General features: G+C 26.0%; 1 protein-coding gene across 6 annotated transcripts in view; it reads left to right on the top strand.

The window, feature by feature from the left end:
- LOC136982695 (mesoderm induction early response protein 1) overlaps nt 1-18,463 on the top strand; it is a 109,387-nt gene that overhangs the window by 35,681 nt on the left and 55,243 nt on the right. For 3 of the 6 annotated variants that reach the window (XM_067279272.1, XM_067279267.1, XM_067279270.1), the window contains exon 3: nt 15,859-15,989. In XM_067279272.1, the coding sequence (XP_067135373.1) occupies nt 15,859-15,989 (131 nt within the window). Of the gene's footprint in view, nt 1-3,083; nt 3,238-15,858; nt 15,990-18,463 lie in introns of those variants that run through there. The other 3 variants (XM_067279269.1, XM_067279268.1, XM_067279271.1) reach the window with 2 other exon arrangements.

Genomic DNA, 18,463 nt, shown 5'->3' on the forward strand with positions numbered 1-18,463 from the left:
CTGGTGGGTGGGGATTGTTCGGTCAAGTACCGAGGTATCACTGTATTTGTTAATGAGATTTTGATATATGTGGTAACATTGAGAAATTTGTTAATTGCATTAATCAAGGTATACCTATAGTAGGTAACCTGTATACAATGGAAACCTGTCTACTACAGAAAAGTTGTTTGGTTCTTTGGGGTTTTGTTATAGACATGTTTGACTGTATATCAACACCCTGAAGCCCAATGTCTTGATACTAATCCAAACTCTCACTGTAATTAATTGGGCTGCTATTATGCTATAATTAATAATTAGAAACTAAGTAATTTGGTACTAGAGGTAGACATTAGATGCCGTCTCTTATCTAAATTAATAATTATAATTTATTAAATAATTTAGAACGTTCTGGAAGAAACGAACTAGCCTGGAGCAGGACATGAACCCGAACCTTGCGGTGCACTTGCCAGTTACACAATAAGTTAAATAAACTACATCTTTATCAATCCAGCAAAATTTAATAAAATAATAACATTTTCAATTGTTTTTAATATCTATTTTTTTGTAACTGAGGAAGATTGTTAAAAACAATTGAAAATGTTATTATTTTATTAAATTTTGCTGGATTGATAAAGATGTAGTTTATTTAACTTATTCTACTTCCAGTACATAGTTGTTATACAGTTACACAATAATTATAGCATAATAATAGCCCAATTAATTATGGTGAGAGTTTGGATTATTACTTTTTAATTATTAAATGTCTTTACAAATTGTATTATTTTATTGCTGATTACCAAGAGACAAATATGACAATGCACAAATCATGAACATTTTTTTTATCAGCAGAACTTTACCCCTACAGATTTTACATATTTTATCGCTTAGTAGTCACAGAACTTATCTCAGTAGATAATTTTTTTCGTGAAACTAATGGTTATTCTCATTATACTGTCAAATCTGTTTTATGCAATTGTCAAACTTGTCCTAGCTTTTTTGAATAACAATTATTTTTCAAAATGTAATCAACTTGTTTATATCTTTATATTTTAATAAGTTATTTATTTACTTTTTCTTTACAGCAAAACTAAAATTACACCTTCAGAAAAATGAGTGGTCAGTTGCTGTTTCTTTTAAGTGTTTTAACCAGAAAAAACATATTGTACTGTTCTTGAGATATTCTATGACTTTGTAATTTAATCTAAGCTGTTATCTTTTATAGAACAGAGTTTGCACCCATATGAAAAAGGATGGGGGAAGCATAGCATCCAAATCAACAAATAGCCCATTACTGGTTACCTGTAGTCTAATGCTGGCTCTCCACTTAGCACAATTTTGAGGCAATTTTTTTGTCACTGTTCATGCACAGTAAAATCACCTTCAAGTACTTTGGCAATGGAGTACTGGGACAACATATTTTCATGAGGCAATTCTGTTGCACCCAATTGGCATACAGTACCCATAATTCCAAGTCTATGTGACATATTTTTACCCATTATTCTTAGTGCTATATACAGTCTGGTGTGGAAATTTCAAAACAGTGCAAAAAATAGCAAATACTAAATTTAAAAAATTAAATACAAAATTAAATTGAAAAATATAAAACTTAACTTTAAAGACATACCAACTGCTGAATAATATCAGGTAATTTTCCAGTGAAAATAGCCTGATATTATTTGGCAGTTGGTATGGCTTTATACTAATGAATTGGAAGATATTTATACACTTTAAGTTGAAAGTTTTGCTGCTGTTTATAAAATTTTCCACAATTCATTGCAAATCACCTTCCTTTTTGCACAATGTAAATAGACATATAGGGCAGTGATTGCATCACTCTATGAAACATTGGTGATGGCAACACTATCATGCTAAGTGGAAAGTTGGCATAATGCTTGCATTTAGTTATATAGCAAATACAAGATATAGCTTGATATAATGTTTGTGTTTACATTCTATATATTTTAGTAGTTTTCATGGTACATTATTTACATTAAGATAATTGTGAATTCATTACCTTAGAAATAAATCTACAAATATGAAAATAAGTTGTAATTACAAAAAATTGTAAATACAACATTTACAAAATGTTCTACTCACACTTATTAATACTGGAGTAGAAGTATAGCTCTAAACCTTCTTTGTAGAACCTTCTTAACAATTCTCCATTAGCTTATTACCTTGATAACAACTAATGATCCAGCTAAAGGATTGAAAACATTAGTTATTATCAATGTAAAAAGCTACTGGATAATTGTTTATAAGGTTCTACAAAGAAGGTTTAGAGCTGTTTACAAAATGTTCACAGAACAAGAAAAAAAGAACATAATTGGATCAAAAATAGTTTTAAAAGTAATGTTTGATTATGAAATGTGATACCAATATATATATGTATGTGTGATAAAATACATTTTTGCACATGTTAAAAGAAATAAATAAGTAAAATGATTATATCTGAGATTTAAAAAAATAATCAAATTTAAAAACACAATATAAAGAAAATTATGTAACTAGAATAAGAGACTGCTTATGCTACAGTTAAAATACAATAAAAAAAAAACTGAGTTTTAAAAGTAATGAAATTATCAAAATCTTTGTATGATGAAAATTTAGAATAATGACACAGTGGAATAAGTTTATTAATGAATATAGCTAATTATTATTAATGAAATCACTTAGTGTTGATCACTATTGACTCATTTTTATTTCATTTTTATTTGTACATTTATTATTTAAAATTATAACTTGTTGAAATATTTTCACTTTATTTTCTTGCAATTTCTAATTTATAATTCATTGGTATTGTTAATTGTTATCTTATTATGACTTTAACTAGTTAAAAATCTTATTCTTTGACAAATTAGAAAATGTGTCTGAGATGTAATATAAAATTGAAATAAACAATTTTTATCTGGATTACACTCAGAAACATTTTTTGCTTTTTTTTAGTGCATTTGATATTGATATCTTTTTAATTATTCAGTTTGCTACTACTAAATAATTATTTGTGTTTACAATATTTTCTCTATATCATAAACAAACTTATGAGCATTGGGTAAAAACCCTGCTCCAAAGGCTCCTAAATGCCACTAATTTGTATTTTTCAGGATCGTGGGGATTCCATGGAAAATAAAGTGATGTGTACGTATGTTTATCATAACCGTGGTTTCATTTAATGCAACATCTTTCTTTATCCCCATATTCAAGAAGTGGACTGACTACTTCAATATTCAGCTGATCCAGCTTTAATTCCAAATTCAAGTGATGTCTTTTCATATTGCACTATATTTTATACAAATTTATGTTGTTATTGTTTATGCCTTTAATTAGTAAATTATCTTGTAAGTGTTTAATTTGTTCATTTAGGATTGTAACTTTCAGAGATATGTATGATGTTAAATATAGCAGCTTTTGATAATTCTTTTCAAGGATGCTGTATATAATATAGCAGTTTTAAATATACAAATATGTAGAGTTTAATATATATACACAAAGAAATCTACTTATTATAATTACTGATGTTATCATCAGCTGTTTTAATATTATCATAATTAAGACTTTTCAAAAGATACAAGTTAAAATACACACACAATTTTGCTTATTGCAATCAGTTTGTATTATAGTTATCATTATCATCAGATAGTCATTTTTAAACTGTTATGATATCATTCTCAATATCTGGCTGATAATGCACAGTTCTGATCAGTCTTAATCAGTGCTTTAAATATTAATTATTTATATTTGAAGCACTGTTAAATATAATTATTCAATATTTGAAGCAAGTCATTTATTTAGAGTACAATAGTTTAAATTGTAGTAATCAATTCTTACATTAGTTGTATGATTAAAAACTAAAAGTAATTAATAATAGTAATTATAATCAATAAAATCTCCAAATTATACATTTTTTTTAATTGTTTTAACATACTACTCAGGCCTGTCTTTAGATGTGGGACTACTGGGCAGGGACCCATGGGCCTCCTAACATTCGAGACCTCAAAAATATGCAAAATTGAATAGAGCAACAAGTAATAAAATTATTATAAACAGTAAACAATCAAATATGTTTGATAAATTTTATTAAACTTAAATATAACAATATGTTTAGCAGAGAAAGCTAAACGAAAAAGTTTATGAACATTAACCCTCCATTATGAATACCTTAAGGGGGCCCCCAAGCTTTTCTTGGCCCATGGCTTCACACCTACCAAAGATGGGCGTGCACATACAGTAAAGCGTCATTTATCCGAAAACCGGTTATCTGAAAGAGTTCCAGTCGGACTATGTCGTGCTGAATCGAATGTTTTTGATACTAGATTAACCTCTAAATTATAATTTTTTGTTTTTATATTTTTCAATTTATTTATTTTGTTTGTACAAAATAAAGGAATAATTTTTAACGATACAATAGCCTCGATTATTATTATAAAAATTTTCGTTAGGCTTAAAATCGACGAAAATTCAACACGAAGTGACACGCAACGGAGAAAAATTTCAACATCGGATAGATTAATATATTTTTTCGTACATAATCAGTTATCTGAAAAATCACTTAACTAAACAACCCCAGACCCCCATTTGATTCAGATAAACGACACTCTACTGCACTCTTAATGTTAGTCAATAAAACCAAAAATTCACTAACTCTAGTCTTAGAGGCATATCTTACTAAACAGTAGTTTTAGGTTTCAGATCACCACTGTAAAGTAAATATCAACTTAAAGCAAATTACAGTTTTTTTTTTTTTTCTTCATTTACCAGTATTGCTGAACATTATAGAAATTTTCATACCTGGGTATGAAAAATTTTACAGAGCATGTCCTCACAATTCATACCCAATGCTTGTGGTGTTTCTGATTTTTCAAAAATTTGTATTAATTTACATTTTTCTCTTATAGTGTTGATGATGAGTATATTAAAACCAATTAACTATTATACAATATAAAAATTAATGTATTTCAGCCTTTCTAAGGCCATCCTCTTTGTTCAATTGTGTCTAAATTACAATTCAAACACAAACAATAGGATATTGGGACCTATAACCTATTAGCCTGTAGGATTAATAGGGTGTAAGGACTAATTTTTGAATACCAATCATCCCAACATCTATTTGTTTGTATTTTGATTGCGCCTTGGAGAGAATCATACTCTGAGGATGGCCTTGAAAAGACTGAAAATGTTTTGAATCTAATACTTATCAACTGAAGATTTTGGTTACTGCTTAGCTCCTTCGGTATTAGGTTGGACTAGTAAAAATTAATGAAATATTGACTAAATATGTGGGTGTAATTTACACAGGTGTTATATTGGGAGAACACAAATAAATAAAAATTCACACATCATGAAAAAAATACACACTCACACACACAATACATATAAAGAATTGATGTACTGTATGATATATTATATATGATGTACTGTACAATGTACTGTGCACAACAGTACATTACATATACAATTGGATTCAAGAATCATGTGATATTGTTTGTTCAAATTTGTGTATAGTGTGTCAGGTATGTCAGTTTAATTTTTATTTATATTAATCTCACAAGGTTGTGAGATTAACATAAGTAAAATACTAAACATAAGTAAAAATACTAAAGAAAAATAATAATAATAATAATCTTAGAAGAAAATTAAAAAAACAGAACAGTAAAAATACATTAATGAATTTTAATGAAAATGAAGGAATGTAATTAAATGAAATATTATGATCACCATTTTGAACACCAGGTGATACAATATATAAATATTTGCATGCTAAAGAGACAATGGAGATAATGACAGTAGGTAATCAAAATCAAATGTTAAATAAAATTTCAAAAGCACAAATATGTATGGTAAGATATTAAAATATTTATAAAGTTATGGAAGTTTAAACTGTGTAATATAAATTGTTTAATTTTAAAATGTAAAAATATAGTTATGGAAGTGGAAAACATTTTTTAAAATATGTTATAAATATGAATGTTATTTATAATTTTAAATAATTATTTAAAAAGTTATTTTATGTTGAAAGAGCATATTAATATATATGATAAATTTAAGGTAAAGTTAGAACAATTTTTTTTGTTTAACAGGAGAAAAAAACAAACTGATTGATGAAAGGTATTGATGAATCCAAAGTGCACATATTGGTTTAATAAAGAAATTTCTTAGTCATCTTTCAAATTAAAGAACTGTAGGCTGATAAGTCCTTTAGAGTAGTAGCAAATTAGTAGCCATTAAGAATATTATATAATTTTACTTGTATTATTTTTTCACTTATACAATATTTTTCTCAGTTTCCTTGAGAAACGCATTAACAGGAATTGACTGTATTATCTTTTTAGAATCATCAATTTAATAGTTTTAACCAATTAAAAATTTAAGTTCCCAAATAAATCTTTTAAAAATTGAAAACAATAATTTATTAGAAAGAATGTTCAATTAAATCAACTAAAAAGATTAGTAAACATTTTTTAAATTTAATCATTTTGCTTACTTATGTTAATTTATGTTGTACATATGTAATCTTTTAAACAGATAATCATAAATATAAACACCTGGATACAAAAATGGATGTCTGAAATTCATTAATAGTATCTAGAGCATATAACAGTCTCAAAAACTTATTAATGTTATCATTTATTAAGTGTGCAATAGTGATAACCTAAAATAAATACAAAAGTAAAAATAATGAATAAAAAATAATCTTGGAAACCCCTTAAGAGCAAGGTAAGTGTTGAAAATAATAAATAGAGATATAATGAAAAAAGTACCCAAAGTCAGGGATACTTGTATTTACTATCCTGCTAAATATTGTTAGTTATTATCATTAGTTTAAGAGTATTCTAAAGTAATTATAATAAGTGGATTCTACTGTGCACATGTATTATGTATGTATAAACTACTATATACCATATTATATATAGTAGATATTAGTTTATTACAAATAATAAAATGATGATATATGATTTTGATTCTTAATATTTAAAATATATAAACATATATATTTAAAAGAATCAAATAAGGTTTGCTGATGATAAATTGATAAAAATATCTCTCTTTTCGAATAAATAAAATATCAAAAGCTGCTAAACTTTTAAACAAAGCCTCTAAAAATGTGTTATTTTTTTCTTAATATTTTATAATAAATCTCTTAGAGTTTTCTTATTTTGAAATTCAGTTATTATTCATTGATCAGTAGCAACTATATTTTCTCTTTTATTGTCAGAAATAATAAGTTTTTGTTTAAAATTCAAATTTGTATAAATTTTGTTTGTTTACTTCTGAATTTAAAGATTGGGATAGAATCACAAAATTATTTTCAGTAAGACCAATAGTTAAACAGACACTGTATATTCGTAAATAAATATATTTTATTAACTACTTGATTGTCAGTCATTTTAGTTATTAATTATTATTGAGACTTTTAAAAATTTTTTTCTGGAGTAATATAGAGATTTAAGACAATGTAAAAGAAACTTTTATTTTTACATATTCACTTTCAGAAATAATAGTTTTGAACATTATACATAGAATGTCTGATATAAATTTTACTGTTAAAATCAGTGACTTTTAGCTAGGTGTCACATATGGTAATGGGAATGTCACAAGATTTTAAAATTTAAATATCAAGATAGACAAAAAATATTATGATTCTCATAGCAAAAGAGAAAAGAGATAAGCTGAAAATGGTTGTTAAAAAAAAATGAGCTGTTTTGTCAGCAATATGATTGAATAGTAAGACATTGGTACTCATCACTAAGTCCAAATTTCTCATTAAACAGAGTTTAGAGTAATAGTCAATTTAAGCTGCTTTATTTCACAATTATGAATATGAACAGCACAGGTATGTTTAAATTGTTTATAAATGCTATGAATGCATTATTACAAAGATGATATTAACAAATTACAAAGATGAAAATTTATCACATTGTATTTTCCTATTATTTATAATACATTATCATCCATCTTCAGTATTTTCAGAAGGGTGTTTTGCACCTAAAGCAAGTTAGGATGTCAAATATATGGAAAGGTTGAAAACCACTGAATTAAATGAATAAGTTTATATCAGATATCTGTTATATTTGTATTTCCATAAATATACTATAAATATTGATTTAAAAGGAGAAAAAAAAATATTTCTTTCATCAAGAATAATGACTTAATTTATCAGTTTGTAAGCATTTTATTTTATTGTTTTTTAATTAGTTTTTACTTTCTGCTTGTTGTGTTTTTATTTTTTCATTGCTAAAATTATTGCTCCTTTTAGAAATTATAATAGTTATAAACCAGTAATTTCAAGAAATTTTAATTTTAGTAAAAAGAAACAATAGTAAGGAGTTAGAAAATGCTTGAGAGTATAATATGAATTAAGCATTTAAAAATAAAGATATAGAATGTTCAGACTGCTGATTAATTTTAGGAAGTGAAAAAAATTTGAAATAATTATGAATTTGAGTCTGAAACTACATTTCCTTTAATGAGATAGTATACATTAGTATAATGTCATAGAACTTTATTCTTATTTTCAGATGTAATTCTATCAAATTATAAAGAAACCAAAATTAATACAAAAAGTAGTTATTTAAAACAAATTATTACATTTATTTTTAGGATTGGATTAATATTGTTTATTATATAATATTAATATTTATGGAAAGTTTTAATTATAATAATAGAAATACAGTGTGATTATAAAGTCACTTCACTGTGGGCCACTTCCATGTAACCTGTGCTTTATTACTTCATTTCTGAATGCTCCTTCCATTTCCCTGCTTACTGCAAAGTGACTTTACAATCACATTGTATTTTTGAAATCATTATTTTAGATTGAAATGATTAAATAGAATATCAGATATGTTGCTGTTACTTTTAAGTATTTGCTATATATATCATCTCTGAAATGAATGTTTTGTCTATCTTGATAAAACAGTAATAATTACATTTAAAAGTTTAACATAGGCACATACAAACAGCACTACAGTCCATATATTATACTTAATTTGTCTTACATGCCAAATTTTCTTAGACTAATGCCAAACCATTTCCTCAGAGGTTTTTTAGGTTATAATTATGCTATTTTGTGATTGAATTATTAATATAATTTGATTATAAAAGTAGGCAACTCATGTATCTTTTAACTCATGTAATCAACCCAATAAACATTACTAATCAAATATCACAACTGGATTCATATCTGGCTACAATATATATCATGCTGGATTAAACCTTAAGTCAGCTGAGCACCATGAGGGCCATGGGTGCATATACATTTCCATTTGGCATAGTAAGTGACCAGTATTGTTATATCTAAATTAATTGGTCTGGAAGTGAAGATTGGATGAAGGTCCAGATAATGTAACACATCTACAAAGTCTTGCTTTGGGTTGATTTTTTCTTTCATTATATTCTAGATTAAGTTTATATATTTCTAATAAATTTAATTTGAGATAGCAGCGTAACCATTTATCTGTAGTCCAAAGTTCTTTCTTAATATCTTATTAATTAATTGGTGTTACTGGCACCCATATGAATCTGGCTTGAATTGTTTGATCTTTTATCAGATTTAGTAATTAGAATTAATTAATTAATTTAGAACATATGGAAGTAAAGAATAACCAGGAGAATTACCGTCTGAAGAAGAACTACAAAGTTCGAAAACGTTAACGGAAATTTTTCGTTTTGCGTCTAACACCGGTAAAAGGTTCCAGAAAGTGTTGTTTAACCAGGATAAGTTGTTCTTTTCCTAAAGACATTCTTAATTAATTAATTAATTATAATTATTATCAAATTTGTGATAAAAGATTGCAGAATTGCTTTCTTCTATACTCAAATCATAATAATTCAATCAGAAATAGTACAGTTATAGGAAAAGTTAGGTTATGTTTAAAGTATTATGATACTGTAATTATTTAATATTATAACAACATATATAAAATGAAAATTCTAAAACTTGTAGCTTAAGAAATTCTGTGTTTCTAGGAAGAGAGTCAGATTAGATCTTACCTGAAGTTATCAAGATTTTAACAATAATTTTTTTTCTATATTTAAAATTTTTTTTTTAAATTTAGAATATTTAAAAACATTTTTTCTATATTTTATTTTCTGTATTTATTTTGAGAAATTGTTATTGATGATGTCATGAATAAGGAAAGAGTCATTAAGTTTTGAGTGTTTTATTTTGATATCTTATATATCTTTATATTTTGTATAATTGTAAACATTTTAAATTTTTTATTTAATTTTTGTTCATATTTATTTAAAATCAATGGAAAACACTTTTAATATTAATTTTGTGAAATCCTTACTATGGTCTTCCATATTTATAAATATATTTTATTAATAATTGTGATTTTATCTTGGGATAGATTTCATACAGATCTTGAGTTTTAATATTTTTCAATTTATACTGGATATCTTGATGCTATAATGAATATGGTATAATTGACAATAGTTAAGTACACACATTGTGTTTAATTATTTAAATTTAAATTTTCCATTTTATTTATTGCTAATTAATCTTGGAATCAAAATTTGATCAGAAGTTGATTTAAAATGTAAAGGATACAGTTCGTGCAAAAATAATTTTATAAAAATACATAATTACTGACAAACCATTATGAAGTAGATTTAATTAAATGAAAAACAAATGCTTTCTTCCATTTTTAACCTGAAATATCTTGAAAGAAATAGAAATATTCAAAGTATTTAAAAGCGGGATGGCAATTGATTTTAAAGAAATGGACTCACTAGCAACTGCATAGAGGGCATGCTTTGACTTACAATAGGTCTTGAATTAAGTTTGGAATTTTATATTTTGTATGGACCATGTATTTTTTAAAACTGTTGTCCAATTTGAAGAACTTTGTTAAACGCAACATTGGGCATCTGTGTATTTCATGATGTTCAGAACTTTTAAATTTTTGTTCTTTTTAAAAACATGCATTCAATTAGTTCTAAGTGGTTTTAATCTGATGATAATGACCATTAAATATGGAGGAAAACATTTGTTTTTCGTTTAATTAAATCTACTTTATGCTGGATTGTTGGTAGTTACATATTTTTATTGCTTTAAGCCAGTCATTTTGTGGAGATTGTAATAATTTTATATTTCACTTTTTCAATATAAAAGCAAATATAATGATAGCATTTCATATAATTTGGAAAATTTCAGACCTTACAAGTATTGTTGGCTATATTAATTAAGTAGTAATATTTAGATAAAATATGAATGGTTACTTTGGAAAAGGGACAGTTACTTGTAATAATAATCTTACACTTGCAACTGGCTGTTTTGCTATAAATCAAAAAAGGTTGCTTACTAAAAATAACAAGAATTGAATACTTTAATATTCAACTTTCAAAATAATGGAAAATTATAATTATGAAATCATGTTCATTATTAAGTATTAGCACTAAATTAATAAAGAACACAAAGCATACAATAAAGTAAATAAATGATTAATTATTATTTTAGGACTTTTTAAGATAAATTTTATAAACTGTTTTAAAATAAAGTTTATTATTTATTCTTTTGGATTTTACATAAATAATGTTTAAGTTTGTGTGGGCATTTCAGAATAAGGGAATAATTCTTCACTTTCAAAATATTAGAATGTATTTAATTATTTTTTTTTTTTTTATAAAAGTAACCAGTAATATTTTAACTAAAATTTGTTAATGTGATATAGGCTCTCCATTAGTTGTAATAACTGCCTTTATTTGGCAATGCATTGACTCATTTTGCAATGCTGCACTGCAGTTATTTCATTCCAAACTTGTGCTATGGTTTGCTTATCTTGGCCAGAGATGAAGATCACACAGTTTGTATATTCTTTTTTCATAATATTTTACAAGTTTTCAATAGTATTAAGGTCAGGTAAGTTTTCTGGTCAACCTAAAACATTTATTCCATGTTCCACAAGCCAGACCTTTGTTGATTGTGATGTATGAGTTGGAGTCAGATCTTGTTGAAAAACTGATCATTGATAACTACATAACCCACAAAAACTGTATTTAACAAGTTCAAAGTATGTAACTACACCAGTAATATCCAGCGCACAATGTACTAACTAAAAAATAATAATGAAAAAAACATTTTTAATGATTTAAAAATCATTGAAAATGAAAATATACATGAAAATTCAAGTGTTAAAAACAGTCAAACATCTACGTGAAAATTCAAACAATACTTTAAAAATGCATGGAACGATTATTTCATTGGTTGAAAAACACTGATATCAGTAATGACGAAACCAAATGTTTTTTAAGTAATAAGGTTTAATTTATATATGTACAGTACTTCAAAAGTACTGTACATCAAAAGTACAGTACTTCAAAAGTAAATCTCCATGCTTTGGAGAATGTTTTTGCGTCTGTAATTTATGGCTATGTTCTAAAAATTAGCTGAAGATGATGATTTAAAAATTGTTAAAAACATTTTATTTTTTATTTTTTAGTTAGTATATTATGTGCTGGATATTACAGTATAGTGATGTATTTCAAAATCATCATCACTGGAACAGAACATCTATCAAGGGAATAAGATAAATTCTAAAATCTGCTGATAAGTTTCTGAGTTTATGGTTTTATTTAAAAAAACAGCCAGTACCACATGTTCCAAAATAACCCCATGACTTGACATTGTAGGATGTTTATTAACTATAGTAAACAAGTGAGATCACTAATTTCTCCAAATGATATATGAAATATTGGTTCATCTGAAAATAACACTTCAGTCTTCATAGGTGTAATGTTTTCTTTTGGCACTGTAATTGTTTATTTTGTTTAGCTGCAGTTAACAGAGGTTTTATTCTATGTTTTGCTTGATTTTTGAATGTACAGCCTGACAATGATCATTAAAAACAATGGAAAACATTTATTTTTGCATTAAAATCTTGTTTTTGCTGGTTTGTTGGTAATAGTGGCGTTCTATATAGTACTTCATCCAGTTTATTTTATAATGTTAACAGATTTTTTTGTATGTACAACTGTAATCCCATATCTTTTAATATACATCATGTACAATTAGAGGAAAAGGTTATTTTTTGATATTTACAACTGGTTGTAGTTTTGTTTTACATTTTCTTTTACAGTATAACTAGATGCTACAACTCCACTTACATCCTACAATTTACTTAATTCACTGACAATTTTGAAGCAGTTTTTAATACCAAGATTCTGTAAGACTCTATCATTATGTTGTACTGTTATGTTTACAAATAACTATTCTTATGCTATTCTAATATTTTTGAAATTGCAGTTTGACTAAACTTTAATGTTTCCACTATTTGTAGATGTGTTTCATCAGTATTGCTCATTCCAATTACATGTTTGCTATCATTTGACATCATATTTTGGAAAACGTTCACATCATATTAACTATACAAAATGCTTACAATATGAAACACTTCCTTTAAAATATCAAAATGCTAAAAAAATACTAAGAATTTTAGATCTGAATTGAGCATTTCAATTAATATTTTTTATTAATTTTAAATGTGTTAAGAATTATGCCATTATTTTGAAATGCCTATGCAAATGTTAAACATTCACATAAAACTCTAAAGGAGTAATAAAGTTTATTTTACCTTAAAAGATACAAAAATAAAACTCAATTGTTTATTTCTTTTATTATATCTTTTGAGTTCTTATGTAACAAAATATAGAAACTGGAGAAAATGTCAGAAAATAAATTCACACCTTAGAAATCAACTCCAGCAAAAACTTTAACAAAACAAAAACATTTTCAGCATAATTTGATAGGTCTTTATCACTTGGGTATTCCAAAATAGAATATATTTGAGTAAAAAGATCATTCAATAAATACTAGTAGAATAGAACAAAATATAATATTTAAATATAACAGAAATAAAATAAATATAAGTTAACTAAAATAATATAACATAAAAATTAATAACAAATATTTAACAAATTAAAATAAATAAATAAAATAATAATAATAACAATAATAATGTAAAAGTGCCCCATTAAAGTAAGTCAAGTTAAAGCTCAGTATAGTTACTGTGATTCCAATAGAATTTATTCAATCTCAATAACGGACCCATAGTTTAACAGGGCACTACCATACATCAGGGGTACAAAATGAACCTACAACAAAGGCTTAAAGAACACAAGTATACTATTGATAAGAAAGTTTGCCACATGATATTAACAGCATATGTTACCCAAGAAAAAGTACAGGCCAAGTGGGAAGATACTACAATCATCAGCCAGCTAAGGACCTCAACACTCTTAAAGAATTTAGAAACCTTAGAAATATATAAAGTCAATTGAACTTCCATCTGCATTAATTACAGGGATGCAGACTCACTATCTACTGCATACAGGTACTGTATGAGCTCTAACTTGACTTACTTTAATGGGGCACTTCTACATTATTATTGTTATTATTATTATTTTGTTTATTTATTTTAATTTGTTAAATATTTGTTATTAATTTTTATGTTATATTATTTTAGTTAACTTATATTTATTTTATTTCTGTTATATTTAAATATTATATTTTGTTCTATTCTACTAGTATTTATTGAATGATCTTTTTACTCAAATATATTCTATTTTGGAATACCCAAGTGATAAAGACCTATCAAATTATGCTGAAAATGTTTTTGTTTTGTTAAAGTTTTTGCTGGAGTTGATTTTTAAGGATTGAATTTATTTTTTGAGTTCTTCATTAATAATAGCATAAATACTTAAAATAACAAATGTGCTTTCATAATTACAATATTCCATTATATGTATGTGCTATATGTATTTTTATTATAATTAATAACTTGTTTTGTTATTTGTATTTGGAATTTTAATCTCTTACTAATATTATTTACTAATAAATTTTTAATAAAGCACCAGCCACTGCCATATGCCATCAGGCTATATAACGGCTATAATAATAATCAATTACTGATCAATTTGATCCTAAAGTGAGGCATTTGGCATCTAACACCTCTCTCTAGGGTCAAATTGATCAGTAATTTATTATTATTATTATTAATATAGCCATTATATAGCCTGATGGCATATGGCAGTAGTTGGTGCTTTATTATAATTTATCAGGTTTTCATAGAGTTGTTAGTTAATAAATTTTAATTTATAATATTGTACAATAGTAAGTAGCTATTTTATATTATAGAAATAGTGATTGTGTAAAATTCTCTTAATTTTTAAATACATTTACATAGGATGATAAATAACATTATAAATTTTTAATCAGTTTTTTAATCTTTAAATATTAGGCCGCGACTCCACTAGCCGTAAAAGGGCCGTAAAACCCCTCACCGTAAAAGCTTTTAATCACGTGACCATGATATTTTACGCCTGAGCAGGTTGTAAAACCAACGTAAAAGCGAGTTGAACACTGCTCAACTCGCTTTTACGTTGGTTTTACAACCTGCTCAGGCGTAAAATATCATGGTCACGTGATTAAAAGCTTTTACGGTGAGGGGTTTTACGGCCCTTTTACGGCTAGTGGAGTCGCGGCCTTACAGTACTGTTCAATAAACAGATGATTCTTTAATTGTTAATTATATATAATGGATTACTATTTGTGTATTTATTGATTGTAAAGAAATTTTTATTTGATTTTTATTAATTTACAAGTTGGATCAGATATATTGATATATGAAGTAAATACTGTATAATAATTTTATTAAAATTATATGTTTAAAGACATACATTGCCTATGTGATGAAAAATTTTTATATTTAATTTATTACATGTATTGATGGAATTACAGAATTTGTTAACTTTTATAATTTAAGCTTCTTATTTTATAATAAAGGTTAGGTTGAAAATTTTCATTTTAATCTAGAACATTTTTTAAATATAAACATTAATTATTTTAAAATTTTATCAAAACATTATTTTATAATATAGATAGTGATCAAGATTTTGATCCAACTGCTGAAATGTTAGTGAATGATTTTGATGATGAACATACACTTGAAGAAGAAGAGGCTTTAGAAAGTGCTGAAAGTGTAACAAATGAACTGGATGATTTGCAAAGGGTAATTTATGTATATACATCTTATTCTGTGTTTGTTTTAATAGTTTAATAGGGTTATGTATTATTGAATTAATACTACATTTAAATCTAATTGTAATTTTAGAATTTATAATAGTGTGTATGTTAAAGTTTTAATTTAAAAACAGTAACTTACATTTTTGGTTTTAATTTACACAATCTTCAACAATGAACTGATCTACTTTTTCAAATGGAATACAATACTTTTACAAGTTTGTTTGATACTGAGGATAGCCTAAACTGTAGGCTGAAAACATTTTATTTTTTAAATATTGCATCAGTAACTTCAATACAGCAATGTTTTTTGTTATCTTTGAGGCAGAGCATTAGTGGAGCCTCTTCTATGTGGCTTACAGAATTGTGCTTGTTCTCAAAATCTGTTTGATCGATTTTGATTCAACTTTGCAATTTTCCATTAATTGCAATGATGAATCCAAAAATGTAATAAAAAAACGGGAGTTTATGACTTCATTTTTGAGATATAAGTAGGGATTGCAATCCAGCAGTGTTTTCAGTCCAGCTGGAGTTTTGCTGGACCAACATAATTCCAGCTGGATCCAGCACGGATCAAGTGCGGATGTATTTTTGCAATAAAGTGTTATCTATCTATCCAGCAATTTATGGTTTTTTTTAAGAAATAAAACTTTTTTTTTTAAATACTTAAGAAACTTTTAGACTGGTCACTATAAATCAGTAAAACATCTTACAAACTTAGGTAGTAAACTTAACTTTGGTTTGGTTTAACACTTGAGATAGAGATAATTAACTTTAAATGTTTAGTTAGATTATAATTATAATGTAATCTTTAAGTTAAATAATAGCAAAGGTAATTCTAATTAATTTATATTAATATATTATTATAATGTAAGGACAGATAATCAGTGGCTAAGTGGCTATCAGTCTTACCAGTTTTTTTATATAGGTTCTACATATCAGTTTGTAGTTATTTATAAGTATTTTAATTATTAGTGTTAGTAAAGTAGTGAGTAAGTAATTAGTAGTATTCTAGTAGTTAGTTATTATTATCACAATCATGAATCACATACATTCATATCATCATATATCTAAGATGCTGATACTCATTAATTTAATTAACTATTTAACTAACTAGGTAGTCTCAGTTTCTCACTAATTTTCACAATAAAATTGCCTAGTCTAGCCCACTAACCACTTATAGAAAAAAAGTTAAAAACTCTAACTTAATAGAATTAGAGTAGAAGTTATAAAATATTACTCTTGTCTTGAATAAAGTATTTTAAAGGATTAAATAAAATTAAATCAATCACTTCTGTTATTTTTTTGACTTTTCTGGAAGTAGGATCTCAATAAGAGCCTACTTCCAGAAAAGTCAAAAAAATAAAATCAGCATTGCTTGTACCTAATGGAAAATAGTCACAAAAAATGAACAAAACACAAGAGCAAATCAATTGCCTCTCCATGCCAGCAAATGCATGGAGAGTCATGAGAGAGATGATCTTTATCTCTCTCATGGCTGGCAGGTAGAAGGATAGCCTATTTCGTAGTGGCAAGGGCAAAGTTCACCTGTCCTTGTTCATCAGGTATAAGGATATCCTCTTTATGCCTAACAGGTGCAGGGATCGCATTTTTCTTTCAGGCTCCACCTCAATTCTATCATGATACAACAAAGTCAACTAATGTCCTAGTTTAAATTACGTTGCCAAATTTTATCAGATTTTCTCATAAAAATATCATCATTAAAAACAATAACAAATTATTAATCAGTCTAAGAAAGAGAGAAAACTAAAATCTTCTTGAAGAGCTTAATTTTAGGCTTAGTAAACAGTAGTGTTGTGTTGAGTTACAAAGACACTTGCCAAGTGTCTTTGTAACTCAACACAACACAACACTAGTTTTTACAAAGCCTAAATTATAGAAAGAGACACGGTTTCATCAAACAAATCAGCTTAATTTTAATCATTTTTTTGTATATGAAAAGATAGTAAATTGATTGAAACTTGAACTTTCCTATATCAGTAATTAGATAGTTAATTTTTATTTCTCAAATAAAATAGAAGAGTTATTTTAGTTTAAGATTTACTAGTTGTACCTGTACAAATAATTTTCATATATATAAAACAAAATATCGAATGTAAAAAACAAGTTATTTGGGAAATTATAACAATTGGTATTATTGGAATGGAATTTTTATAACTGGGTTTATTGTGAATATAAACAGTTTTAATGTTTCACTTTACTTTCTATGTGAATTCACTTTTTTTTCATTCTGAATCAATAGTTAATAATTACTTCCCAGGCATTGTTATCATGACAAAATTAATATTTACTTTTAAAATATTCACTAAATTTGTTGTTTAATTAAAACAAAAAGTGAATGATTTTATTTTAAACTTGCCAACTCTCAAAGAGTTTATTGAGAAGTTTTCCATTTCAGGAATAAAAAATAGGATTTCTGGGAGATTAACATTTTTTACACTC

Source organism: Centruroides vittatus, unplaced genomic scaffold (genome assembly GCF_030686945.1).
Source record: "Centruroides vittatus isolate TY-2023 unplaced genomic scaffold, ASM3068694v2 contig_862, whole genome shotgun sequence".
Taxonomy (NCBI): domain Eukaryota; kingdom Metazoa; phylum Arthropoda; class Arachnida; order Scorpiones; family Buthidae; genus Centruroides; species Centruroides vittatus.